The sequence below is a fragment of the Sprattus sprattus genome (assembly GCF_963457725.1).
Source record: "Sprattus sprattus genome assembly, chromosome: 2".
In the NCBI taxonomy this organism is placed as follows: Eukaryota; Metazoa; Chordata; class Actinopteri; order Clupeiformes; family Clupeidae; genus Sprattus; species Sprattus sprattus.
The window spans coordinates 62,190,915-62,216,874 of record NC_137921.1 but is presented as its reverse complement, the minus strand read 5'-3'; the positions used below and the strand labels follow the sequence as shown (position 1 = coordinate 62,216,874).

Genomic DNA, 25,960 nt, shown 5'->3' with positions numbered 1-25,960 from the left:
TAATGAGGTAGAATCATTAAATAATGATGTGATTTGCAACAAGTGATGTCTACAGGTCATTCTTATCATGATTTAGTGCAAACGCAGCATCCAGGAAAGGCCTAGTCGTTTAGGAGCAAAGTTGGGGCGAGGATCGCCAGGTTGCCAACAAATGCGCGAGCAAATAATTTAAATGTTTAAAAACGTTTCTCAAAGAAAGATAGGAAGGGATTTGGATATTTCACCCTCCACGGTTAAAAGGTTCAAGGAATCTGGAGGAATTTCAGTGTGTAAAGGGCCAGGGCGCAAGCCTAAGCCTAAACTGAATTAATGTGATCTCAGATTGCACTGCATCAAGAACCGTCATTCAGTTATAGTTGATATTACCACATACTTTAAAAGGAAAACCTTAGTCAAGCGCTACAATATGTAGTTACATCAACAAATGCCAGTTAAAACTTAACTGTGCCAAAAGAAAGCCTTATGTTCACCATGGCCAGAAGTGCCGTCGACTTCTCTGTGTTCGGAGGCATCTAGGATGGACCATCACACAGTGGAAACATGTATTGGTTTCAGACGATTCAGTATTTCAGGTATTTTTTTTGGAAGAAATGGACGCCGTGTACTCCAGACTAAAGAAGAAAAGGACCATCCAGACTGTTACCAGCAACAAGTCCAAAAGCCAGGGTCTGTCATGGCATGGGGTTGTTTCAGTGCCCTTGGCAAAGGTAACGTACACTTCTATGATGGCACCAATATTGCCGAAAAATACATAGACATTTTGGAACAACCTACGCTGCTTTCAAGACGACATCCTTTCCACCGAATCCCATGCATATTTCAACAAGATGATGCAAAACCACATTCTGCACACATTTCAAAGGCATGGCTGAGGAAGAAGGGTGTGCAGGTGCTGGACTGGCCTGGCCTGCCTGCAGTCCTGACTTGCCCCTAATAGAGAATAGAAAAAAAATGCGACAACGAAGACCCCGTGCCGTTGCACACCGTAAGACTGGGGCCAATTTATACCTGAAACGCTTCCTCACTTGGAGTCTTCAGTCACTAAACATCTCTTAAATGTTGTGAAAAGGAATGGCAACATTAGAAAGTGATGAATGCTTTACTGTGCCAACTTTTTTTGAAATATGTTGCAAGAATCGAAATTGTGTTTATTTTGAAAAAACAATACAATTCATGAGGTAAAACATCCAATAATGTGCTGTTATATTGTTTTCAATGTAAAAGAGGTGAAAGCTCATTTACAAATCACTGTTTTCCGTTTGAACTTTTTCTGATTTGAGGTTGTATGTTTGATAGTGATTTGTTTTTAGACTATGTGGGCAAGAATATATATACCAATGAAAATAGGCACATAGACCTCCAATTTACCAAACAGAAGGGTGAGGCTTGAATTGAATGATCTGAACAGCTATTATTTTTTTATTGTTGATTTAATGCAATGTCTTCACGCCAATATTTTATAAATACAAAAAGACAAACAAATGCAGGACAGAAAAAAAAAGCAAAGAAGTACCCGAGCCTCTCGCACGTGCAAGACAAGAAAAAAATACACCGGAATGTGGCTCCCGTCACAAAGTAATGACTGATGGACGTACAGAGCCACGTCGCTCTTGAGAATACAGCAGTGACAGACATTTCACTTGAGAACTACGGAGAAGCTTCAGTGTGGCAGAGACCCCCGCCCTACCCTACCCCACCCCACCCCACCCCACCCCACCCTACCCCACCCCACCCCACCCCACCCCCATATCCAGTCTGCTCGACGACCTGAGAGCTGGCAGACCCACGAGCCAGCTCTGAGGGGGAATTTTCACACCATAAAGTGCCTTCAGCTCATAAAACTCCTGACTAACACAACCAGTCAGTTTGGGAGTCTCTTCTCCTTCACAGGAGACTGACATTCAGTTTCGTTTCTAAAAACTAACTCATCTTGCTGAACAGGAAGAATGGGGGTGATCCATCAGGAAGGAAAGATGAGGCTTTTTCCTTGATCTGCTTCAGAGAGCGATGAGGCCTGATCACCCTCTTTGTAAAGAACCATTTCATACACTGGAATCTTTAAATACCCAAACACAGGTCTTTGACGACTATATCAAATATACTGATGTTGAAACATGCAATCTTTTATGTTGCTTTTGGCAAATTAATGGAATTACAGATGTCCCATTGAAGGTCTTTGAGTAGGTGGAACAAAATGTAGTTTAAAAAAAAAAATCCCTAATAAAATACTGTTGGAGTGATTGAGCAGTTAGTGACAGCAACATAAAAACCAATAATAATGTAAAAAAAAAAAAATCATAAACCATTACTTAGGTACCAGTAGCGAAACAGCCAAACTTAATGTTTTTCACAGGTGCCATTATAGATCATGAGGCACGGTTGGTTAGGTGAAAAACCTCAATTGAACGATTATTTTGCTTAAACAAACACATTTCAGTTATATTTTTTCCCCACAATCAATCTTATAAACACGTAGGAGAAAAAAGAACAGCAACTAACTCCTACGCACTGTGATTTCAAACTTCCATAGCCAAATTGCATGTGCTCGCTTGTATTCGAACTTATTTAAATCTTTATAAATACAAACGTTAAAAATAAAAGTACGCAAATAATTATAGAATAATTTCCATCACACTGTGATTGTAAACAAAATTCACAACAACTAAAAAATAAAAGTCTATGGCAACTAAAGGCTATGATTTCCTGCAGCATTAAAGGAGCCCAAAGCGCCCTTCATGGCACTAAAGCTCTTAAAGTGGACACTGCTGTTCTGGCTTTCACATGCTGTTTTTGGCATCAGAGGCGGAGCTGAAGCACCAGGCCAAATCCCTTTCTCCGGAAACATTTCATGGTGAAGAGACTCCCGACAATGCGTGATGTATGGAGTAGAAATAGCTAAGTGATGTGCTAACAGACATTGGGGTACAAAAGCAAAATCAACAGGGTCGTCCAGCAGCCGTCTGATAAATAGGAGTCTGAGGGCTTTCAGAGAGACTGACCACACGACCAAAATGGAGTACCAAAGTGACGCTGGATATGCAAAATACACTGCTACAGAGCACTGGATTCAATCCATACACTGAGAAGTTTCCATTATGTTCATCATCTGTACAAACTACAGGCCAATGCTCTCTCTACAGGCCTCACAAAAAGAGTTTGTGCTGTAGGAAAATCCGTTGCAAAAAAAATAAACAAATTCACACAAAAACAAAAAAAAAAAAAAACACATAAATTACCATAAAGTTAAATAAAATTAAGAGAGGACTGGATGGATATACGTGGCCAAATGAAACAAACTATTACATTCTGTCCATTAATGTTCATTTTCAAGCATTATAAACAATTATCATTCGATGAAAGCAGTTTTCAACAGGAAGGCATCGTTTCTTCGGAAAGGACGAAAGCAATACAAAAAGTAGCCACTGCAAGAAGCAGCATCGTGATAAATACAGTTCCCTTTGAGAGGAAAAAAAAAAATCAAAAGAAAACAGTGAGGGGAATCCTAAACGTCTCTGTATCTTTATCTGTACATATTCTTTCTTCTGAGTGTGTGGGGAGACATTTGGTGTGTGTGTACGGTGTGTGTGTGTGTGTGTCTGTGTGTGTGTGTGTGTGTATGGGGGAGGAGGAGGAGATCAGCCCTTCACACTCTGAGCAGGTCCTCGTCGCTGTCGTCTGTCGTCAGCTCGGGCCGGCTCCTGTGTGGCCTGTGCCCGGCGCCGCTGCGTGGTTTGGGCCTGCTGGTGCTGCTGCTGGTGCTGCGTCGGTCCTGCTCCTCCAGGAGCCCCACCAGGTCCTCGTCGCTCTCCGCCCGAAGCAGGGCAGGCATGGGCCGGGCGCGGGCCTTGTTGCGGGCGATGTGCAAGCGCACTTCCGGCACCGTCAGCACCTCGTCCTCACTGTCCGCCTCGTCCAGTGGGAGGGAGCGCAGCGCCTCGGCGCTCACTGGCTTGGTAGTGATGTGGCCGTTCCCCTGGCGACCCTCCTTGCCCCCCGGGGACTCCAGCTCCTCTATCAGCCACTCCATCTCATCCTCCTCCCCGTTCTCCTCAGTGTTCACCTGGCAAGACAAGACAAGACAAGACAAGACAAGACAAGACAAGACAAGACAAGACCAGTGACTGACTGGTTCAGAACGATGAGGAGACAGAAACCAAGAGGGTATTACTGTGAATCATTGTCTCTATCATTGTCTTTGTACCTGTACTCTGCCCAGTGGGACCAAGACGATGTGAGCACTGGAAAACTCAAGGGGTCGAAAATGGAGAGAATTGTGTGTGTGTGTGTGTGTTCAAGAAAGCCATTTCAGTTTGGAAAGGAGGAATTTGCTCGTCCAGACATGACATCTGCCTACCTTAGAGTACTTGTAGGCCACTGGGTTTCCTCTCTTGCAGCAGCCAGTGACTTTCTTCATCACAAGCTCCCTGCAAACACGCAGACCACAAGAGCATTTCAGCAGACAGGCGTTTCACCATCACAGCTTACCATCTCTCTACATGTGTGTGCGTGCATGACCACAGGTGTTAACTAAAACATCACAGATCCACATCTCAGACTCAGGATGTGTGTGTGTGTGTGTGTGTGTGTGTGTGTGTGTGTGTAAAGAGTTAGATCAAACTGTTCTGTTTATACCATGGTGCAAATTAAGTTATATTCAAAGGCAATTCCTATATTACTAATTAATACATATATTAATGTATTAAAAGACCTGTGTTAAACATGTGGAAATCAATGACATTATATTTAAGAATCCCATAGTGGGGCTTAAGTGTATGTTCTTCAGTTTTATTGCAATTATTAATGGAAAACAATCAAACTATTGTCATGGGATACACTAATGTGAAAACCAGAATAAAAATGCATGTTTCCCTTCTTACAAGTCTGTGGGTCTATTAATGCATTAGGCTTTGAATGGTCCTGGGGTTCAGACACACACATTCTGCATTTTGAGGTAATAACAGCCCTTATGTGTGCGTGTGTGTGTGTGTGTGTGTGTGTGTGTGTGTGTGTTTACCTCCTCTCTCGCTTATGCAGAAGTAGGACGAGCAGACACAACGTGAGCCCAATGAGTAACAAACTTAGCACTGTTCCCAGAGCTTGGCTCCTCCCGGACAAACCAGACTCGGGATCCGTCCCTGTGCCATCAATGACGTTCTCTTTTGAGCTGCTGCAGACACAGGACAAAACACCTCATTACCCTCCAGACACACACACCTCAATACCCTCCAGAGACACACACCTCAATACCCTCCAGAGAGACACACCTCAATACCCTCCAGAGACACACACCTCAATACCCTCCAGAGACACACACCTCAATACCCTCCAGAGACACACACCTCAATACCCTCCAGAGACACACACCTCAATACCCTCCAGAGACACACACCCACACCCACACACACACTATACGGATGTTAATGAGAAGAACTCATTGTATTCAAACAATCGGGTGACTATTGGACCAGATCCTGGCAAAAGGACAATGTATCTCCTTAACCATCTGCGGCAGAAACAATTAAAATGCAGATTTGAAACAGATTTGCAAGTTTGAAACAGAGCTATTCACTGACTGACTGACTGACTGCAAACAGTAGAGTGAAGAGGGGAACTCACAACAGCTCACACACTCTGGAGGTGTACAACACAAACAGTAGAGTGAAGAGGGGAACTCACAACAGCTCACACACTCTGGAGGTGTACAACACAAACAGTAGAGTGAAGAGGGGAACTCACAACAGCTCACACACTCTGGAGGTGTACAACACAAACAGTAGAGTGAAGAGGGGAACTCACAACAGCTCACACACTCTGGAGGTGTACAACACAAACAGTAGAGTGAAGAGGGGAACTCACAACAGCTCACACACTCTGGAGGTGTACAACACAAACAGTAGAGTGAAGAGGGGAACTCACAACAGCTCACACACTCTGGAGGTGTACAACACAAACAGTAGAGTGAAGAGGGGAACTCACAACAGCTCACACACTCTGGAGGTGTGCCACACAAACAGGTACTGGCACAGGTCGGTCTCCAGCAGGAACTCTGGGATGCCCTCGCCAGCCTCGGGGTTGCAGTGGAAGAGGATGGCCGACGAGGCCATGTGAGTCTTGGCCCGTCCACAGGTCGACTCAGACGGGACAAGGACGTCCAGATTCCCACCTGGAGATACACACAGAGAAACCACTTAATAAAGTCATTACTGAGAATGTCATTATTACATTGCTGAGACTCAGGGAGGTCCATCAGCATCTCCACAATCTACCGTCCAAGACAAGAAGTTCAAGGATATAATATTGGTTCTGGATCAAAGAGCATATCTGAACTACTGAACTGACTTTAACTGACTTTGGTGTAGCTTGAGTTTTTTAGGCCCTTCATTTCTAGCATTACAAGATGGTTACAAGATAATGAAAACAGTGCTCACCTTTGATGTAGTACTGGGCCTTGTTTGAGGAGCCGATCTTACGGTGCCAGTTGCCGTTAGTCTTCACCTGGCAAATGTAGGCCCCCTTGCAGTTGATAATCGAGCTGTCCGTGATGCCGGACAGTTGGATGTCGTAGACGTAGGTGTCACCATTGGGCCTGATGTCTCCTGCGGCCTGGTGCAATCTGAAGGGACATCGGACACAGATCATTCTAAGACGGTCTCATAAACCCTTGCATCTCTTTCGAGTTGCGTCTAAAGGCATGCTGTAGCTACAGGTCAACCTGGGACAGAGATCTGCAATGCAAATCATGGTAATCTGTAACTTTTGAGGCGTGATGCACAAGGCCGAGGTTGGATAGAAATGTGACCAAGATTACAATTACAATCCTTTTATGCGAGTGTGTGTGTGTGTGTGTGTGTGTGTGTGTGTGTGTGTGTGTTACCTGGTGTAAAGGGCCCCCAGGTCGAATCGGGCCCCTGTGTCTGGTACGGTAATTGTGCCGTTCACCATCTCCACCGCTTCCTGCTGAACAGCGCAGGCTGCTCGCGTCTCCCACTCCAACCAGAACTCACAGGCTGCCAGGTCAACTCTGCGCACGCACGCACACACACACACACACACACACACGCACACACACACACGCGCACACACACGGTATTACATCTCTCATACCATATGTTTTTGACATGAGCCCCTCTGATATTCTCTACACATGTTGAAGCAGCACACCCTAAGGCTGATGTCCTTTGGTGAGACTCACCTCTGGAGTTTGGGAAGGCCATTTATGTTGCTACATGTCAACTGAATAATAGTTTTGGCATGAAGGTCACTTCCACATACGGCATCCCCCATCGTGTAGTTAATCTGGATCTTGCCCTCTGGTATTGCAAACAGAGAGAAAACTGGTTTATATCTTCCACTGCTGATTTGGGAACTGTTAAACAGTTGTATAGCATTTCTCCAAAGCCATGGAACCCTTATTCTTCATGATCATGCTCTTCTTAGATTTGTTCAAACCAACAGCTGGTATACACTAAGGATGTGGCTAGACATGGTGAGTAAGATCTGCACTCACCGCGGTACTCCATGGTCTGGGTGTGGACCAGGCCGAGGGTCTGGTCCTTCCCCTTGCTCCTGCGACACACTGTGGCCCCCTCTGGGCAGCCTGTGAGCCCCCCGTGGATGCTCTGACACAGGTTAATGTAATACCTACAGGAGACACCAGAGATGAAGAGTCAGGTGCTTTAGTCAGTGCTCCTTTCACTCGGGATGAGAAAAAAGGACTCGTGAAAAAAACAAGGTGATGATGCTGCTGCGGTAGCTGAAAGGCATTTGAGCCGCCACTCAAACGCAGCGCTGGCTGGCTGAGGTGAAGTTGTTTGAGGAAGAGGTAATGAGCACCATGCGGTGTGTGCTGGCGCCACACCGGCAGTCATGGTGGCTAATTAAAAAAAAGACAGACTTTGTGTGTGTGTGTGTGTGTGTGTGTGTGTGTCTGGTGTGTGTGTGTATGTGTGTGTGTCTGTGTGTGTTTGTGTGTGTGTGTGTGTGTGTGTGTGTGTGTGTGTGTATACGTGTGTGTGTGTGTGTGTATACGTGTGTGTGTGTGTGTATACGTGTGTGTGTGTGTGTATATGTGTGTGTGTGTGTGTGTGTGTGTGTGTGTATGTGTATGTGTGCGCGTGTATGTGTGTCGGGGAGAGGGGGACTCACTGGTCGCCGTTGCTGCTGAACTTCCAGGGCTCGGTGAGGGAGGAGAGAGTGCGCAGGTCGTAGGTCTTGTGGAGGCTCACCAGCTGGCACTCCACCTTCTTGGGGGTGCAGACGGCGCTGGTGAGCCACTCGAACTCGCTGGAGCAGCCCTGGGTCTCGCTCAGCAGCTGGGGGCTGCCACGCCCCGCCGCACGGTCACACTTCAACAAGATGGTGCTCTGGCGCTTCGCCGTCACTGAGAAACAGAATTACAGACGCTTTGAGTAGGGGTCGAAACTGAGGGAGTACTATGCTGTGGGGAAAAAAAATACGTTTCTGTCCCACATCTGGTTGCGCATTAAAGCCCCAATAAATGATGGGCTACAGGATTATATTATTAACTGTCTGTGCGGTGCTGAGCATAGCTGCATAGCCTACGTAGCCATTTGATGGGCTATTCTACAGAGTGGATGGACCAATTTAGTAACAGAGGAGTCAATGTTATGCTGTCAGACTGTGTCAGATGTTAGATCAGATTTGCCTGTCAGGCTTCAAAAACCACAATCCTGTTTTCATTTCAAAGAAGGAAGTGGCAAACGTCTGAGCCTTTGATAGGACTCTATCAGACGAGCAACGCTCCGCCCTCGAAGGCACCTAACCAAATAAAAAAAGAATCCAAATAGCTTTACGTCATGCCCTTTTTTTTGTCGCTCGTAAGAACCCACACATCTATTAATTCAGGGTGAGGGCCCCTAGTTCTTACCAGGAGCGCAGTAACCCCATTTTTGGTCCTTGTGGTAGTCACTGGTGGTGGGACACCATAGGTGTCCGTCTGTCCTGCCGATGGTGGTACATGAGGTAAGAGTCTCTCCCATGTACTTATTGGGGAAGACGCACAGCTCCCCTTTATCTGTCACTGGAAAGGGGAACAGGTCACTTCCAAGTCAGTCGGCAGATAATATTACTACATGTGTTATTGGTGTGGTCTTGGCAATGGTGCAGAAACAAGTGCCAGATTGCTATTTGGCAGAGTGGCAGAGGTGAGGGTCTGACCTGGAGCACACAGATCCCCGCCTGCGTAGGTCATGATGACGGTCTGGTCCTGGCGCTTGTAGTCCAGGCTCATGGCTTTGCTGTTGCCAAAGGACACGCCCTGGGCACCCTTCAGCTGGCACACGGCACTGTTCTGACAGGCAGAGTCGGTGATGGTCCCGCATACGTTTATCTTGAAGACGCTCGAGTTAGTGGGCACCTGGAAGACGGCAAGAGACCATTTTGATTTTCCCAACCACACACATCCATTGGGAGCATGTGATGATGAGCATGTGTGTAGGCACAGGGAAACACACATACCTGCACAGCCCCTGACAGAGAGGTCAGGTTGAAGGTATACTGCAGCTGGGAGACGTGGAGAGAGCAGCCATCGGTGGTCAAGATCTCTGGGCACACGACGGGTGTGGCCCACTCAAACAAGTACATACACTGCTGCCTTCTGATCATCTTGGGAGCACCCTGACAGACACACACACACACACACACAACATTTGAAGTCCACGTAGTGGCAATAACTCACACCTTTCTATCACACATAGTATGGGTCACCATAGACTACAGAGACAGTCATGTTTGAGTTGTGGGTGTGTGTTGGTGTTTTACCAGGTCAGTGCCTGCCTGACAGCTGAAGATGATTTTGGACGTGTAGTTCAGGGACGTGTTCTGGCTACAGGGTGTGTTGCTCTCGAAGACGATCTCCACATCACCTGTGTTGCTGTTGTATTCTGGAGAGGATTTTGAAGTGATTCGCCCTATATCCTAAAAAGGGCAAAATACAAGACAAGTGCAAACAACCCGGTCAGACTTGTGACATTTGACACGTGCAACTAACCATTCTGTATGCAACCTTAAACCTCAACACAGCCACAGCGGTTTTCCACTGAAGAAACAGTATTACATTTCCAGTTTTGCTATGAACAGTAACAGTCTTGTGTGCTTCATGTACTTAAAGACTATTCTGTCTCAGGTCTGAAAGTTCAACTTTAATCTGACCGTATCTAATTATGTCTTACTTAATTAAAGACTATTCTGACTCAGGTCTGAAAGTTCAACTTTAATCTGACCGTATCTAATTATGTCTTAATATTTATAGAGGTCTAAATGATTTATCAGCAACATAAGGGCAGACGACTCACAATGGGCTGGCCCTTGTCGGGGTCCATGCACACTGCAGCTCCTGGGGGGCAAAGGACTCCAGGGACAGGGTTGAGGGGCTGGCAGATGTTGATGTAGAAGTCGGGGGAGATGTCCTTGTCGGGGGAGATGTCCTTGTCCAGGTCCTTGTCCAGGTCCTCATCGGTGGCCAGGTAGGAGCCAGTGGTGTGTATCAGAGGCCTCAGGTCGATCAGGGTTGTGCTGTTCCACACAGAGCACCTCACCTGCACCGCACGGGAACACAGAGCCAGATCAGACCTCAGCACACACTTCATTCTGACTTCACTTTGGAATAATACGAGGATAACTTATTATCACAGTAAGGGCCTCATGGGTCAACAGTGTGGAAACACCAAAAATCCTGCTGACCACTTTTCTATGCATAAAAGAAGACCTACTCCATGCAGACATACTTCATGGGAAAACATGCATACCTCTGTGCATGGTTTCAAGGTGGCATACGCATTTTATATACAACAATATATATCTTATGATTTGCAGACGCAGATTTTCACATCCAAGAAGAACTGAAAGTATTTTTTATCTCAAGGAGATTTGTGATAATTTGATATAACTACTTTTTTGCTTGCAGGCCTACATTGAGGTAAAGAGGCAGATAATTAGTGATAAGTTTACAAATTCTCAGTTCAAAATTAAAAATATATATACACGTACACATTTTTATATAATTTTTGTATACTGAATCCTTCAGCACCCTGTAAACAAACAAACCTGAAGAGCACATGAGACACCACCCCTGCTTAACAGATGTTCCATTTAGGAAATCCGAACATTACACAGTAACTTCACACGTAAGCCTGACGCGTATGCAAACTCAGTGACAAAAGGTCCCAAATCAGAAATAATACATGTGTACGTAAGGCTACGTGAGCTATGCAGACTGGTTAGCCAACACACACACGCCTGGTTAGCATCTATAATCAATAACAGACATCAGTGCTTCAGGGACGTCTTCCCTGCCTGAGAAGCTTCATTTTATGCGTGTCTGTTGTAGAGGAAGAACACCATTCATTTCATGGGTTCAATACGCTGAGAGTTCACACATAGATGAGATATACTGTACGTGCTGGTATAAATACATGTAAATGTATCTTTATTTATATAAACCATAGGGGGCTAATGCAAATCCAATGTAACCACTTATAAATAAATAGTGTATTAAACAAACATTTCATTGCATTTCTCTTCCTTCACAAAACCAGTCTGGAGAAGAACTAGTTTCAACAAAGTGACAGGACTTTACCTCCACATTCATGCTAGGACCCCAGACTAAAGCCCAATACTTAGGTGCTTGTCTGCTCTATTTATGTCCTGTGAAGGAAGCCCATGTTGCTCAGGAAGAATTCTGAAGGGTGATTCTCTTATGAACTACAAACTTGGCTGAGGTCTGGGCAGCCACGATGCATGACAATAACCTCAAGAGAACTACATTACCCATAGTCTCTTGCTTTTACCTGCTTTTCGCAGATGCGTGAGGTGTGCCAGGAGAAGTAGTGGGTGCATGTGTCCTTGTCAGTGGCCACCAGTACAGGCTCGCCAGCGTCTGCGCCGTCTCTGCACACAAAGCTGATGATGCTCTTGTGCCGGAGGCTGCGATTGGCTGCACACTCGTCTCCGCCCTCATAGGTCAGCTCCACCACCTGGTCCAGGTAGGACAACTTCCTGCTGACCTTCCCCGCATTCACTGCAGTTTTGCGGTCTTTAATGCACACAGCTGAACACAAACAGACACGCAAACAAATCAACAACAAAATCTTTCTATCCTCATGCAGCAAGTCTTTTTTACAGAAGCAGAGCTGTTCAAATGTTTTGTAAATACAACATCTGGTGAAAATGCAAAAAGTTGTAAATGATTTACATGAAAGGTCAAGAGGTCATATAAGCCTTTGGGCCTGAGCTGTGCGTCATGCAGCCGTAGTCAACGTCAAGGGTGTCATGCTAATCGCCCAGTGGCTCTGGAATGCAGTTAATAATAAAGGTGCAACCAGGAGACCCGTCACCCAAACACGCAACGGCCATCAGGGCCCTGTGCTGACGTGAACGATGTTACATGGTAACGCGTTCTTGAAAAGGATTAAGCCAAATGAGTTTAATCTTTTAACCATAACCTCAATGGAGCCTTCCCCCCCTCTTTACATACTCCACCCAGCTGTGTATAGACTCCTGAGGAAGTCTGCACCGATTTACCCAGGGATCCTGGGAGTTTCAGCAACAGAGGAACGTGTCCCGAAGCACAGTCAGGCACGTGTGAGGGCACCCTTACCTGCTCCATCTGCGCAGCCCGCATTCTTCATCTCGGCGCACACACTGAGCCGGATCATCGTGTTACGGTCCTCATTGTCGTACACGGTGTATCCTCCTTCTTTGTTCAGGGTGTTCAGATCGAAAACGTGACCTGGGGGGGGGGGGAGACACACACAGACACAGACAAACGCGCGCACACACACACACACACACACACACACACACACACACACACACACACACACACACACACACGAATTAGTGTCTTTAAACAAGCTACTACCATTTCAATATAATCTATTTCTTTGTTACAGTACCAGTCAAAAGTTTGGACACACCTTCTCAAGTGTTTTCTTTACTTTTATTATTTTCTACATTGTAGATTAATACTGAATACATTTAAACTACGAAAGAACTCTTATGGAATGATGTACTAAACACAAAAAGTGTTATCTTCCATGTAGAAAATAATAAAAGTAAAGGAAAACTTCTCAAAAAATGAGAAATGGGTCCAAACTTTGACTGGTACTGTACATAATTACTTCATAATGATACAATGAACGATAACATAAGCTTAACCCAGTCACTGTGCACCTTATCTGGGTTTTGCAATCATGTTTTTATACTTAAAGATACAAGCACACCAAAATATATAAACGTGTAATTGGTTCAAATGCCAGATCAAAAGGCACTGTGGTATCGATCTTAATGTTTAAGGAGAAGGTTACTCTAGGCAAGCTCATATAACACCATAGTTCCTGCTCCTTGACAGCAGACAGAGAGAGCCTAGAGCACTCTACTAGACCCACAGGCCCAGCACTGACTTCTGCCTGAGTTGACATCTGCTATTCTTTAGGTGATTTAGATCTGAAGGGGTTTGGTCACCTGTGCCTAAACGAGTTTCACCGCTGATCTGTCACAGCATGCTTTCCACTGCATTTTTTTCTTCCACGGACTCAAGTGAACACACTTTTAGCAGTACTGTAAATGTCTATTCAAATTCTGCCATGTCCCTGAAGCCTTTGTAATTAGATCATGTAGTAGTACAAGGTAGTACAAGGGCCTCTGTAAAAGGGGACTGTGTGATACCATTCAGACGCACCACTTTTGGACAAAACGCACTGTCAGTAATAGGAGGTAAAATTTGGAATAGTCTACCCCTCCCAATAAGAGAGTGCCCTTCATTTAACACCTTCAAAACTCACTTAAAACAGTGGCTCCTAGACAATCAGAGATGCACTCACCTCTAAACTGCCACAATTCATCACCCATATTCTATCCCCGAAATTCAAAACAGTATAGAGGCGGATGAATGATGTCCTTGTCATCATGTTTTACTGTTCTGTTTTTTTGTTAATCATGTCCTTGTCATCATGTATTTCTGTTCTGTTTATCTGTTGTTTATATGTACGTCACCATTTTGTGTTTAAGTGTAAAGTGTATGAGTGCTTTCTGACTGCTGGCTGTCTCCAAGTTTGTCCTATGTCACCTGCCTAGGGACTGCAGATGGAAAGTAGTTATTTTTACTAACTCTGGCATATTTACATGGTGTTTTATATACAATGTTCATGAATATGCATGGTCCCTATCAAATAAACCAATAAACAATAAACAATAAACAATGTTCAGCACACACAGTGTTTTGCCCTCTTTCACTGACCTCCTTCAACAAATGCTGCTAGTGTTCCGTAATCCTACCTTGAGTAAATGTGTTTCTAGCATCTACACGGCAAACTTGTGGTCTTGTGTTTAACGTCACGGCAAACAGAAATGATATTTGTGCTTGAGGTCTTGTGTTGAACGTCACGGCAAACCAAAATTATATTTGTGCTTGTGGTCTCGTTTTCAGTGTCAATAAATGGCTCCTGATCGTGATCCTGATCCTGACAGATCTACCGGGCATAGCCTTTGCCACCACTGAACAGTGTGAGAATTGAGATGACACCGCGCAGATGGGGGACGGCTGGAGGGTGAGGGTGAGGGTGAGACGTCTGAGGCACGGCGGCGGGGTGACTAACCGGTGGCTGGGTTGGTGACGCGGCACTCGCCGTGATGGCTGGCGTTGAGAGGGCAGGCGGCCGCGGTGAGCCAGACAAAGGTGTACACGCAATCCTCTATGACGGTGGTGCGCGTGGGCTCGGAGTCCTGCAGCCAGAGGGAACATTCAGCAGGGGAGAGAGAGAGAGAGAGATGGTGTGGTGAACAGTGAGGACAGGGAGGAGGTGACGGTATGTGTGCAGTGTGAGGGCATTTCTGCATACGAGCATGAGTAAATGAGGAAAAACAGCTACCAGACAGCCTGACAGAGAGGCCAACACACACAGAGAGAGAGAGAGAGAGAGAGAGAGAGAGAGAGAGAAAGAGGAAGAGAGTGTGAGTGAGTGAGTGAGTGAGTAAGTGAGTGAGAGAGAAAGAAAAAGAGGAAGAGAATGTGTGTGTGCATGGACGCATGTGTCAGTTGCTTGTGTGTGTGAGTCACGTACCTCTTTGGTTTTGTCACACTTGAAGCGGATGATGGTGGTCCTGTTGCGCACCTTGTCTGGACACTGCTCCCCATCGGTGTACGTCAGGACCAGCACGCTCTTGTCCCACTGCATCTCCATCTTGGGCTCGCCCAGGCTGATGTACTTGTCATCTGCGGTCCTCAGGCAGGCTGCCGCCGATGACGGACAGCCCCAGGACCCTGACACAACACAGACGGGACACGGTGTCACAACTCTACCTCTCTGCAAACTTACAACACAAACCCATGCTTCGCCTTGCTGCACCCTTCGACTGTGTTTTGATAGTGCAAGGAGGACATGAGACGTGCATTGGGTTTCCTGTTTGTAATTATTAAAGCCTTTAAGCTGCAACAAAGCCTCCAGTGCCTTCATATGCGCACACACACACACACACACACACACACACACACACACACACACACACACACACACACACACACACACACACACACACACACACACACACACACACACACACACACACACACACACACACACACACACACACACACACACACACACACAGCATGTCAATGGAAGAATTCGCACTGGCTTAAATATGATATCAGTTACATACATACACAAACATGCACACACACACACACACACACACACACACACTAAATATAATATCAGTTACGCTTGGAAAAATTTGTGTGGGCCTGGTGTGATCTTGGTTTGAATCTTACCGCCTTGCGGTACCAGGGACTTGCAGACGTTGAGATAGTAGCGCTGGTCGGGGCTGGAGTGAGGCACGACCAACCAGTTGCCACTGGACGTGCTGAGCGAGGAGCGGGACAGGGAGGACAGGTCGTAGAAGTTGCCATTGCCGTCACTTTTGGAGAGAAGGGGGGGGGCATTAACGAGACACACATATAAGGTGGAAAACGCACATGGAGCATATTTAAAACACTCAGGGACAGCAGGTCAGTGAGTGGTACGGAATACATGTCTTCTAATACATGCTGCACTTGACAAAAGAGAGCAATAGATACTACGTGAGGTAGATGATGGTATGGAAGATTACTTGTAGGCGCAGGTGATGGTTTTGAAAGGCAGACAGGCCCGAGACGTGTGCCACTCAAACATATACGTGCAGTCAGCCGTCTCCTTTACGAACTCAGGTTTGCCCTGCGGAGAGAAAGCCAGCGGGAATCCCAATCAGAACACATTTGGAGCAGTAGCCAAGGCAATAGCCAGCTGGAGGAGCAACACCACAACGTCCTCTCCTTTGCAAAGTGTCCTCTTATCACTCTAACCCCACCAGTCATACCATACTGTCCTACTAATGCTGTGTGTGTGTGAGTGGGGGGGTGAGTCACCGTCTGACAGATATGAGAAGCTGACTGAAGCTGGGAGTGGTAATGGGGGGCTGACTAAAGTTTGTCTGTAATGAGTTGGCTGGGCATCAGGGGTGACTCACCAAGGACTTGCTGGCATCACAAGTGAAGAGGACAGCGGTGGATCGCTCGTAAATCTTGTGGCACTTCTCCCCGTGTGTGTAGTTGATCATGATGAGTCCGTCCTCATATGTCAGGTTTTGTGTGGCAAGCCCTGGTCCCAAACACAACAGATAATCTCAACATGATAATCATGGAGGGGGTTGGATGCTGTGGTTTGTTAAACCGAAGTCAAAATGCTTTAGAAAAGAGCTTTCTGAAAAGGCACTGTTGCCAAAAACCTTTTAAAAAAAAACACAAAAAACATCACAGCTAGCAGTAAAAGGGGAAAAACACCCTCACACAGGATGTGGCAATCAGCAGAGCCTCCATTGGGTTGCAGGTCTAGGTGACAGATTTTACTCACCGGCAATTCTGTGGGTGCTGCCCTCAATTTGACAGGAAGCCACCGCGTCCTTTGATGAGTCTTTGTGCATGCACACCCCACTGGACAGACCGCCGCAAACTGCAAATTGGTACGTATACTGGCCACTCTTCACCTCGTGGATTTGCCCCGACAGTGAGCTCAGGTCAAACTCATGGCCACTTCTGGGGTCTAGGACTTTACAATTCTCACCTGGACATAAGTCATAGGTCACACGAAAAGACTTAATATTCCGAAAAAGATAATGAGCATGAGAAATTAAATAGATAACGATAATGATAGCCTGTCAAAGCAGTGATTCTGTACCCTGAACTCTCTGGACAGGACAAGCCTCAGATGTCCTCCAGATGAAAACATATTCACAGCCGTCCTTGCGGTCAAAAATGGGGGAGCCCTACAGGCAGGGAGTGAAAATGAAAACGATCCAAGGTTAGTTAGAGAATCCTGCCCCCTGCTGGCTCCTTGTTGCAAAGGTAGCTAAAGCCAGCAGAGCTTGGCAGTCATAGGAACTATTAACTGATCTACCAACAGAGGGAAACAATTATTTAGCATTTGTTGCATTTTAAGAACATGCTCTTTTTTTAAATCTGATAATCCGGACAAACAATAATAGCTTGGGTTGGTGTGCTAGGGTCTTCGCGTAATGGACAAATTCAGCATTTCTGAAAAGATACATAAAAAAAATCCTTCCATGTTGTATGCGACCATAAGACTGTGCTGTTTATGGTGTAGGTGTGAACTCACAAGGGTGTTGTCACACATGAAGATGATGCGGGTGGAGTGGCGTCCCTCAGTGCCACAGCGGTCTCCCCCCTGGTAGACGATGCTGATGGACCCGTCGGACGCTGGCTGGGGGCTGGACTGCACATAGCCCAGGTTCAGCCCTCGGCCGTTAATGACGGCACACGCACCAAGCGCTCCAGCTGCCAATCAAACGTCAGGAATCACAGGAGATTGGCGACAGAACCTTTTTATCATGTGCTTGGAGCCTTACAAACCACCAATTAAGATGCACTAATACACATGACCCACACAAACTCACTTGACTGACTAGACCCATAGACGAGTCAAGAGATCATAACCAATGTTACACAAAGAAACTGACTAGGTGTGAAAGAACTGCACCTTGTTAGAAATTGATATAAATGTACTTGCCGCAAACAGTCAGCAAGCAAACTAGTGGTATGGCCTGACCTATCTAGTGGTATGGCCTGACCTATCTAGTGGTATGGCCTGACCTATCTAGTGGTATGGCCTGGGTTAAGGTCCTTCTCACCAGGGCAGTCTTTAACATGAGGGAGAGGTTTGCAGACATTGAGGAAGAACTTCTGTGATTTGGCCTGTTCGGAGGTGTCGATGGGCCTGTAGGCGTCGTCATCCCTGCTCAGGTCACTCAGGTCATACTCGTTTCCATGGGAATCTAGGGAGAAATCAAAAAGAGTGCGCTCAGAGAGGAGAACTGTGTCTCGCCATGAGCACACCGGTCATCTGAGTGAAAAAAAGGAACAGGCAAGTTTGGAGATCTCACCAATGACCTGGCAGTCCACGGTGGCGGGCACGCAGGCCAGAGGGGTGGCAAACTCAAAGAACACGTCATGGATCACCTCATGAGCACCTGTGCCCATCTCAGCCTTCACGAACTTCAGGGAGCCGTTAGAATCCGTGTCACACACAAAACTAATGGTGAAGGTATTCCTAATGCCTGTGGGACAGAGGAGTAGCAGGGATACAAAAAGGACATACTGATTTACTTCAGAGCAGGGGCCGAGCAACGCTGAAGTATCAGAGCTATGTCAGAGTTTTGAGTTGCTGAAAGTGCCGGCTTTTAAAAAACACTATCTAAAAAACGATGTACTGCCATGCTGACCAAAGCCCTCTGCTTAGCTCACCTGTGTCTACATCCCGGTCTCCTTTGTAGGTGAGTTTGAGCTGGCCCTCCGTGGAGAACTCCAGCGACCTCTCCACGCCCACTGGTCCCACTGCCTTCCCCGCCTCCAGCTCACAACCAGCAGCTGCCACGCCTCCTTCAATCCCACAGTCATGGGCCGCACCACAGATATTCAGCTGAGGACACACACACACACACACACACACACAGACACACACACACACACACACACACACACACACACACACACAGACACACACAGACACACACACAGAGACACACAGACAGACAGACACAGACACACACGCACACAGACACACACACACACAGACACACACAGACACACACAGACACACACACACACACAGACACACACACAGACACACACAGACACACACAGACACACACACAGACACACACACAGACACACACAGACACACACAGACACACACAGACACACACAGACACACACAGACACACACAGACACACACAGACACACACAGACACTTGCAATTATTTCACGGGGGAGAAGGCAAATATAGACAGAGACGTAGCTGTAACATAAAGACACTGAGAACAAGACAATATCTGTCTTACCAAGAAATGTCTGTCCTTGAATTCTGCTTTGTATCCAGTTGTACTGGCCAGGGGATTCAGGTCGTATTCGAAGCCTGTGCTGGGGTCTGTTATGGTGCAGGACTGCCAGGCACAGAACAGAGAGGATGTGAGCATAGCACAGTGGCACAGACCGTCTGAGAAGACAAACTACAGGACAAGACAGCAAAGCAGTGACATTTGGGCTGGGGGGAAACGGTGAATCACCTGGCTGTCTTTGGCATTCTCAATGGCACAGGCTGCTTTGGTGAACCAGATGAAGTTGGCGGTGCAGTTCTGGTTGAAGAGGAAGCGGGGGCCTGAGGACTGCAACGAAACAAAAAGGAGAAACCAATCGGTCAGGCCCCAGCAATACCAAACCAAACCATTCTGTACCGTGCCCATTTCAGTGTGTGTGTGTCTCTCCTCACCAGAGCTCTCTTAGCGCAGGCTAGGTGGATGCGGGTGGTGTATGTGGTTTTCACGCCGTCTGATTCGCACACAGACCCATCCGTGTACTCCAAAAGAAGGTGGTCTGTCTCTTGGATGATCGGTCCTTTCTTCGCTACACCCATATTACTGATAGATACTTTCTCAGCTCCAGCCTAAATGGTAAAGAACAAAAATAGAAAAATCTAAAAAAAAAAATCTAAAGTGCTACGAGCAATGGCAGAGATGTTGTACAAACGCTAAGTACATAGAGAACCATTTAAGTTCTATAAACCCCTCTAATAAGGTTTTCTAGGCTGGCGGGGAGGAGGCTGACTCACCGTCTGGTAGGTCATCTCACAGACAGAGGCGTCGCGGTCACAGCCAGGCACAGCTTGTAGGGGTCGGCACACATTGATGTAGTACTTCCTGCGGTTCGTGACCTGAGACAAGTCCATGGCCTCCCAATTCCTGCCAGACTTGGATAGACTGTGGGAAAGGAGAACAAGCCGGGGGTCAGAGGTCAAACTACAGAGAACTCTGCAGCAGGCTCTGCGCTACAGCAAACAAAATAATCCTATTAAAAAAAATGTAAAGATTTTAAGTGTGTTGAGTTATAGGAACTGTAATTCAATATATACAGTGAGAAGCACATTATTTTCAGAAGCTTGCTTAGCTCAGCTAAATTCCAATAAATGCACTCGAGCGTGATTTATGGGGTGCTCAGCAAACACTCAACTATTCAGCAGCACACGTTAAGGTCACAATGTGAGAGTAATGATCAAGCCCTCTCTGCACCGACAACCATAACAAGCGGATTTCACAAAACTTCGTTTCCCTTCCCAATCTGAACTTTTGTCAGTAAAGAGCAGTGGTGGAGAGGCTTACCTAGACAGGTCATACTGTTTCAAAGTAATGTTGTCGGTCACCAAACACTCCTGGGGCCTCTCTGGGCACGCCAGGGAGGTGTCCCACCGGAAGTTGTAGGTGAACTCGTCCTCTGCCTGTTGAGGTCACAACATGCTGACCATGAGAAAGCTGCACACAGAAACAACTAACCTGCCAGCAATTGGTTCTTAATATATTTCGAGATACGGGGCAAGATCCTTTAACCCTAAACTGATCATGGAATGGTTTTTGAAAGGAGGTGAGTGAATGTGTAGGAGGGTGCACCTGAAACTCTGGTTTGCCCATGCCTGCCTCGCGATCACAGAGGAAGGAGATGACTGTGGAGCGGCGAGTGTGTTGCGGGTTGTTGTAGGATGAGCCGTTCTTGTACATGAGCTGGATCATGCCATCGTAGTAGGACAACTTGGCATTGAACTCACCCAGGCTCCAGCTATTTTTTCCGCTGTTAACAAACATCAGAGGCATGAGAACACGATTACAAGTAATCTACTTACCACACACACACACACACACACACACACACACACACACACACACACACACACACACACACACGGGAACTAGGGCTGTCAATGAATATTCTAAATTCGAATAGTTTTTAAAAAACAGAATTTCGAATGTGAAAATTAATATTCGAATGTAAAAAATCTGGCACAGCGTAACTGCTGACAGTTAACTTGCCTGCCTGGAAGATGCCAGAAAGTGCAGAACCCAGCTTGACCGCAGCAGAGAAAGATATTGTAACCCCCAAAACTAGTCTAAAGAGTGATGTCTGGAAATATTTCTGATTTTGGTCAGTTGATGGTAAACTTGTTGAGCCTACAGCTAAAGTAGTGTTTAAACTATGTAATTTAGAGTTAGCTTAGCATTCAACAACTAGCAACTTGAGGCTACATCTCCAAAATGTGCACCCAAGTGAACATGGCATAATAGGTTGAACTTCAGCGAAACAGCCACGTCTGGATACATATTTTGTTAAGTTCGTTGTCTGTGCACGACAGGAGGCCTGCACGCAAAAATGTATTTCGTTCATATGCAAGGACATGAGGTCGATCAGTGTGGTGGATGGGAAAGGACGATGCAGGAGAGAGAGGGAGAGCGAGAGAGAGAAAGAAAGAAAGAGTGTGTGTGTGTGTGCGAGCAAGAGGCCAAGGTCTGAGGTCTTGGCCATTAGTTAGTTTACTTATTTTTGTGTAGGTAATATGTTGTTAAATATGTTTTAACTTAAATAAATAACCTACACAATTAGTTATGTCTCGCTGTATTAATTATTGTCCTGTTATTGACGTGCCTAATGCGCAACCAAATATTTGAATATGTTCGAATATATGTGTTTTTTTTAATGGAATATTCGAACGTAATTTTTGAGCAATTTTGACAGCCCTGTAGAACCTGATAATGTAATAATTTCCTGATAACGTAATAACCCTGATAATGTAATAAAAAATCCCTCATAAGTCCCTAAAAGATGTAATAAAACCTGATAATGTAATAATATCCCAATAATGTAATAAAATGTTACATTAATTGGAAGTTATTACATTATCAGGTTAGCCTCAATTTTGCAGAACCTGATAATGTAATAAATTCCTGATATTGTAAAAACTTTGGTCAGTGCTGAAATGTTGGGACACCAGTTATTCAGACCAAGTAGTGATGCTGTGTAGACAACCACCCACTATTGTTTTGCTCATATTTTGATCCCAATGGTATAGGCCTTTAGCCTCGCAAGCCAAACCTGTACAGCAAGAAGCTGTACAAGGGTCTGGCACAACACGAGCTGCCGGTCTATAACATACCAATATGTTCTTATTTTTTCTCTATAAGTTGATTACCACTGAATATCCCTTTCCCCATTACATTACATTATCAGGTTTTATTACATGTTTTAGGGACTTATGAAGGAATTTGTATTACATTATCGGGAGTTATTACATTATCGGGAAATTATTACATTATCAGGTTCTACAAGCCCTACTGGGAACTGGCTACTTCAAAGTTCCTAGAAGACTTCACTGATGGCTCAGAACGGCCATCTCAATTTAGTTAGTGTTGTTAATGAGTGCTGGTGACCTCCATTAGATCTGTGCAGACATTGCACCATAGCATTTAGGCAGAATCAACAACTTCAAGAAAATGGGATCAAGTGTCATTTAAAAGTGACAGTCTTTACCTTTTTTCCACTTGACAGGCCCCTGACTTGGCAGGACACTCAGCAGCCTCAGCAGAGACTCCCTCACATACGTTAATGAGGTAATTATACTTCTCCCCAGTCAGGGTGTAGCCTTCCTCTTTGGCCTTGCGCAAAGGAGATAAATCGAAGGAGAAGCCTAAGAGAGAGGAGGAGAAAGGGAACAAGAACGTGAAGGGAAGCTAACCAGTTGTAATGGCCAATCGTTGTCAAAACCTTTCAACTTTTACTGAGATATCCTGAGTTATTCAAAAACTTTTTCACAACTGGTTTTTACTTCACATGGCAAGAGCTGCAGAGAAGTGTGACAAAGCGGGTTGGAGGTACTGTCACCGACCTGCTTGTGGGTTGGACACCTTGCAGTCATCTCCCTCAGTTTTGGAGAGGACGCAGGCTGCAGCCGTGTACCACTCCAGCTCGTAAATACACTCATCACTGGACACACTGAGCACAACTGGGGCACTCTCCAAATCTCCTGTGTACACACAACAGCATAACAAAGATCAAATGTATATCATAACTTTTAATAGCAGGTACTGCTAAAACATGATTTCAGTTTTATAAAATCATTGCTCACACATCTTTAAATGAATGACAATAAATCTTAAATAAAATGATTCTGTGAATTTGAAATGAACTTGAACCTGGCTTGCATTTCAGGGAGATGATGGTCCTGATCTTGACGTTCGGCCTGCAGGTATCTCCCTCGGTGTAGATGAGCCGAATCCTGTCGCCATCCATCTGAGGCGTAGACAGGAAGCTGCCCAGACTGATGTGTTTCTTGTCCTTGTCTGAGAAAGACACGTCACACAGAGACAGTTTTGGGTGGGAAATAGGTTTTTATTGCACAAAAATGAGGACTTCCATCAGAGTGATTCCACTGCGGACAAAGTGTTCGGGTCTGATTGACTCTCACAAGGCGAGTCTACAATGTTAGGGCACTCACCGACGGCACAGACCGCAGCGTCCTCTGGGCAGCCTGTTGTGTCCCCCTGCTGGATGACTTTGTGACACACGTTGAGGTAAAGGCGCTTCCTGTCAGACTCGGTAGCACTGACATCTACTGCCTCCCAGTTCTGAAGAGAGTCCGACTCTATAAAGACACTCATCGTTAACAAACCTGACAGAGCAACCAAGCAATCTATTCTTCAACTAGCCTATGCACTGACACAATGTCAATGACACAGGGCATTATAAAAAAAAATAAACACAACATTCTCGTCCTTCCTAAAAGTCTGGGTCTTACCAGGAAATCGTGTCAGGGTGGAGAGGTCAAAGCGCTTCTTGCCCGCTGTCACGCGGCAGAAAAGGTCTTCTTTCTCCTTGACACAGGCATAAGCCGTGTGCCACTCAAAGAAATATGTGCAGTCGGCCTCTCCAGTAAACACCGGGGCGCCCTTGCCATCGTCTTCTACATAGGGGCAACAATGTCATTAACCCATGTATTCTGACTAAATACACAAAAAAAGCTCTCTGTCTGAAAGCAGTTCACATATTAGCATTTAGCAAAGGAAATCTATGGTAGAAAGAAACACTTTCACACTGGGCACACACAGGCGTGCACATGCACACACACACACACAACACAAACCAATGGTGTCTCCTCTTTAACTCACCGGCAGTTTCGTTGCACTCAAAGTTTATGATGGTCATTCTCTGAAAGCCAGAGCTACACCTGGACCCTCCTGGGTAGGTTAACGTGAGGTCGCCATCCGAGTATCTACAGTGCATCACACACACACACACAGAGACGCGCACACACATACATGCAAACGCACACACACACACACACACACACACACACACACACACACACACACACACACACACACACACACACACACACACACACACACACACACACACACACACACACACACACACACACACACACACACACACACACACACACACACACACACAAACACTTCCGAAATTAATTACAAAAGGTACCTTACTCAGTGCTAAGAAACTACAGTGGACAGCAGCATCATCCATGCCTAATGTAGTGATGACTTGGGAAATGCAATGATCAGATACAGAGAGGTTGAACAAGCCATTTTTTACATGCTAGAGTAAATATGGAGGTAGATAATGACTTAGGAAAAGTAGGAAACCCAGAGCTTCCAGTGAGTCTAGTCATCCACAGACTGAAGTTAAAGCCCCATTATGCAACAATTATACTTCAGGATTAGGGTTAGGATAAGCAGTTTAACCTTAAAATAACAGCTTAAAAAAAATTGGGGCGCTACAACGACTTTTAATACAGAGAATTGCCTCCGTGCCATTGCCAGGGTCCATAGGCATATAACTGCGTTCTGTAGTTTTGCCTGCCGCAGCCCGCCGCCCGCCGCCCTGACTTGTTTACTTTCTGCCGATCTAGTAAGTAGCTTATTTGCCGTCTTGCTTGGTCTTGTGTTGCATTTGCTTGATGCTTGACTGTGTAAGGACAATCGTTAAGTAACTAGTTGGTCATAATGTCAAAGTCAGCACATTCAAGAGATTTCGTTAGTTTTATCTGCTAGCATACCTTTAGCGAATAGCTATTGATCCGTTGTGCTGCTTTAAGGCTTCTGTTAGTACCTGAACTGGAACAACATGAAAGGAGCGAGATGCCCACCTTAGGGTTTGGTTTCTGTATCTCCCTGCGATCTTCTTCATGGATGCATCCTTCTTCACCTGGCACGCAGACACAAACCCTGTGGAGTCCCCACAGACCTCAGCACTGATCTCCCCACACACGTTTAGGTAGTAGATGTAGCCGTCTCCGCTCACAGTGTGGTAGGGATTATCCCCCTCTGCAGGAAAGAGGACATGTGAATGGGAAGCTCAGCACCGTACTCCTAACCTATCACTGCATCACATGAGGAACTGCACACCTGGATGAGTAATCCTTGGATAGGCAAGGACTCTGTCAGAAGACATTGTTAAATTCAGTAGACAAAGTATCTTCAAATCCTTTAGCAATCACATATTGCTACTCCTCACCTGTCACCATCATCAATCCTACATTTGGGTTACAA

At 45.8% G+C, this 25,960-nt stretch overlaps 1 protein-coding gene across 1 annotated transcript in view; it reads right to left on the bottom strand.

Moving 5' to 3' along the window:
• Positions 1–1,764: 1,764 nt before the first annotated feature.
• Positions 1,765–25,960, bottom strand: part of igf2r (insulin-like growth factor 2 receptor) — a 32,433-nt gene continuing 8,237 nt past the window's right edge. The window contains exons 8-47 of the mRNA XM_080857422.1: positions 25,558–25,735; positions 24,554–24,657; positions 24,184–24,348; positions 23,884–24,030; positions 23,582–23,728; positions 23,275–23,412; positions 22,920–23,076; positions 21,011–21,188; positions 20,726–20,841; positions 20,179–20,326; positions 19,840–20,013; positions 19,637–19,735; positions 19,412–19,513; positions 18,815–18,989; positions 18,454–18,627; positions 18,202–18,345; positions 17,670–17,848; positions 17,232–17,319; positions 16,908–17,117; positions 16,525–16,655; positions 16,129–16,232; positions 15,791–15,936; positions 15,081–15,280; positions 14,616–14,742; positions 12,617–12,748; positions 11,808–12,067; positions 10,314–10,556; positions 9,781–9,936; positions 9,478–9,636; positions 9,178–9,376; positions 8,888–9,040; positions 8,146–8,380; positions 7,508–7,641; positions 7,193–7,310; positions 6,875–7,021; positions 6,429–6,613; positions 5,977–6,163; positions 5,015–5,167; positions 4,355–4,424; positions 1,765–4,060 (exon numbers count right to left, since the gene is read on the bottom strand). Coding sequence (XP_080713548.1) covers positions 3,644–4,060; positions 4,355–4,424; positions 5,015–5,167; positions 5,977–6,163; positions 6,429–6,613; positions 6,875–7,021; positions 7,193–7,310; positions 7,508–7,641; positions 8,146–8,380; positions 8,888–9,040; positions 9,178–9,376; positions 9,478–9,636; positions 9,781–9,936; positions 10,314–10,556; positions 11,808–12,067; positions 12,617–12,748; positions 14,616–14,742; positions 15,081–15,280; positions 15,791–15,936; positions 16,129–16,232; positions 16,525–16,655; positions 16,908–17,117; positions 17,232–17,319; positions 17,670–17,848; positions 18,202–18,345; positions 18,454–18,627; positions 18,815–18,989; positions 19,412–19,513; positions 19,637–19,735; positions 19,840–20,013; positions 20,179–20,326; positions 20,726–20,841; positions 21,011–21,188; positions 22,920–23,076; positions 23,275–23,412; positions 23,582–23,728; positions 23,884–24,030; positions 24,184–24,348; positions 24,554–24,657; positions 25,558–25,735 — 6,479 coding nt within the window. The 3' untranslated portion in view covers positions 1,765–3,643. The remainder of the gene's footprint in view (positions 4,061–4,354; positions 4,425–5,014; positions 5,168–5,976; positions 6,164–6,428; positions 6,614–6,874; positions 7,022–7,192; positions 7,311–7,507; positions 7,642–8,145; positions 8,381–8,887; positions 9,041–9,177; positions 9,377–9,477; positions 9,637–9,780; positions 9,937–10,313; positions 10,557–11,807; positions 12,068–12,616; positions 12,749–14,615; positions 14,743–15,080; positions 15,281–15,790; positions 15,937–16,128; positions 16,233–16,524; positions 16,656–16,907; positions 17,118–17,231; positions 17,320–17,669; positions 17,849–18,201; positions 18,346–18,453; positions 18,628–18,814; positions 18,990–19,411; positions 19,514–19,636; positions 19,736–19,839; positions 20,014–20,178; positions 20,327–20,725; positions 20,842–21,010; positions 21,189–22,919; positions 23,077–23,274; positions 23,413–23,581; positions 23,729–23,883; positions 24,031–24,183; positions 24,349–24,553; positions 24,658–25,557; positions 25,736–25,960) is intronic.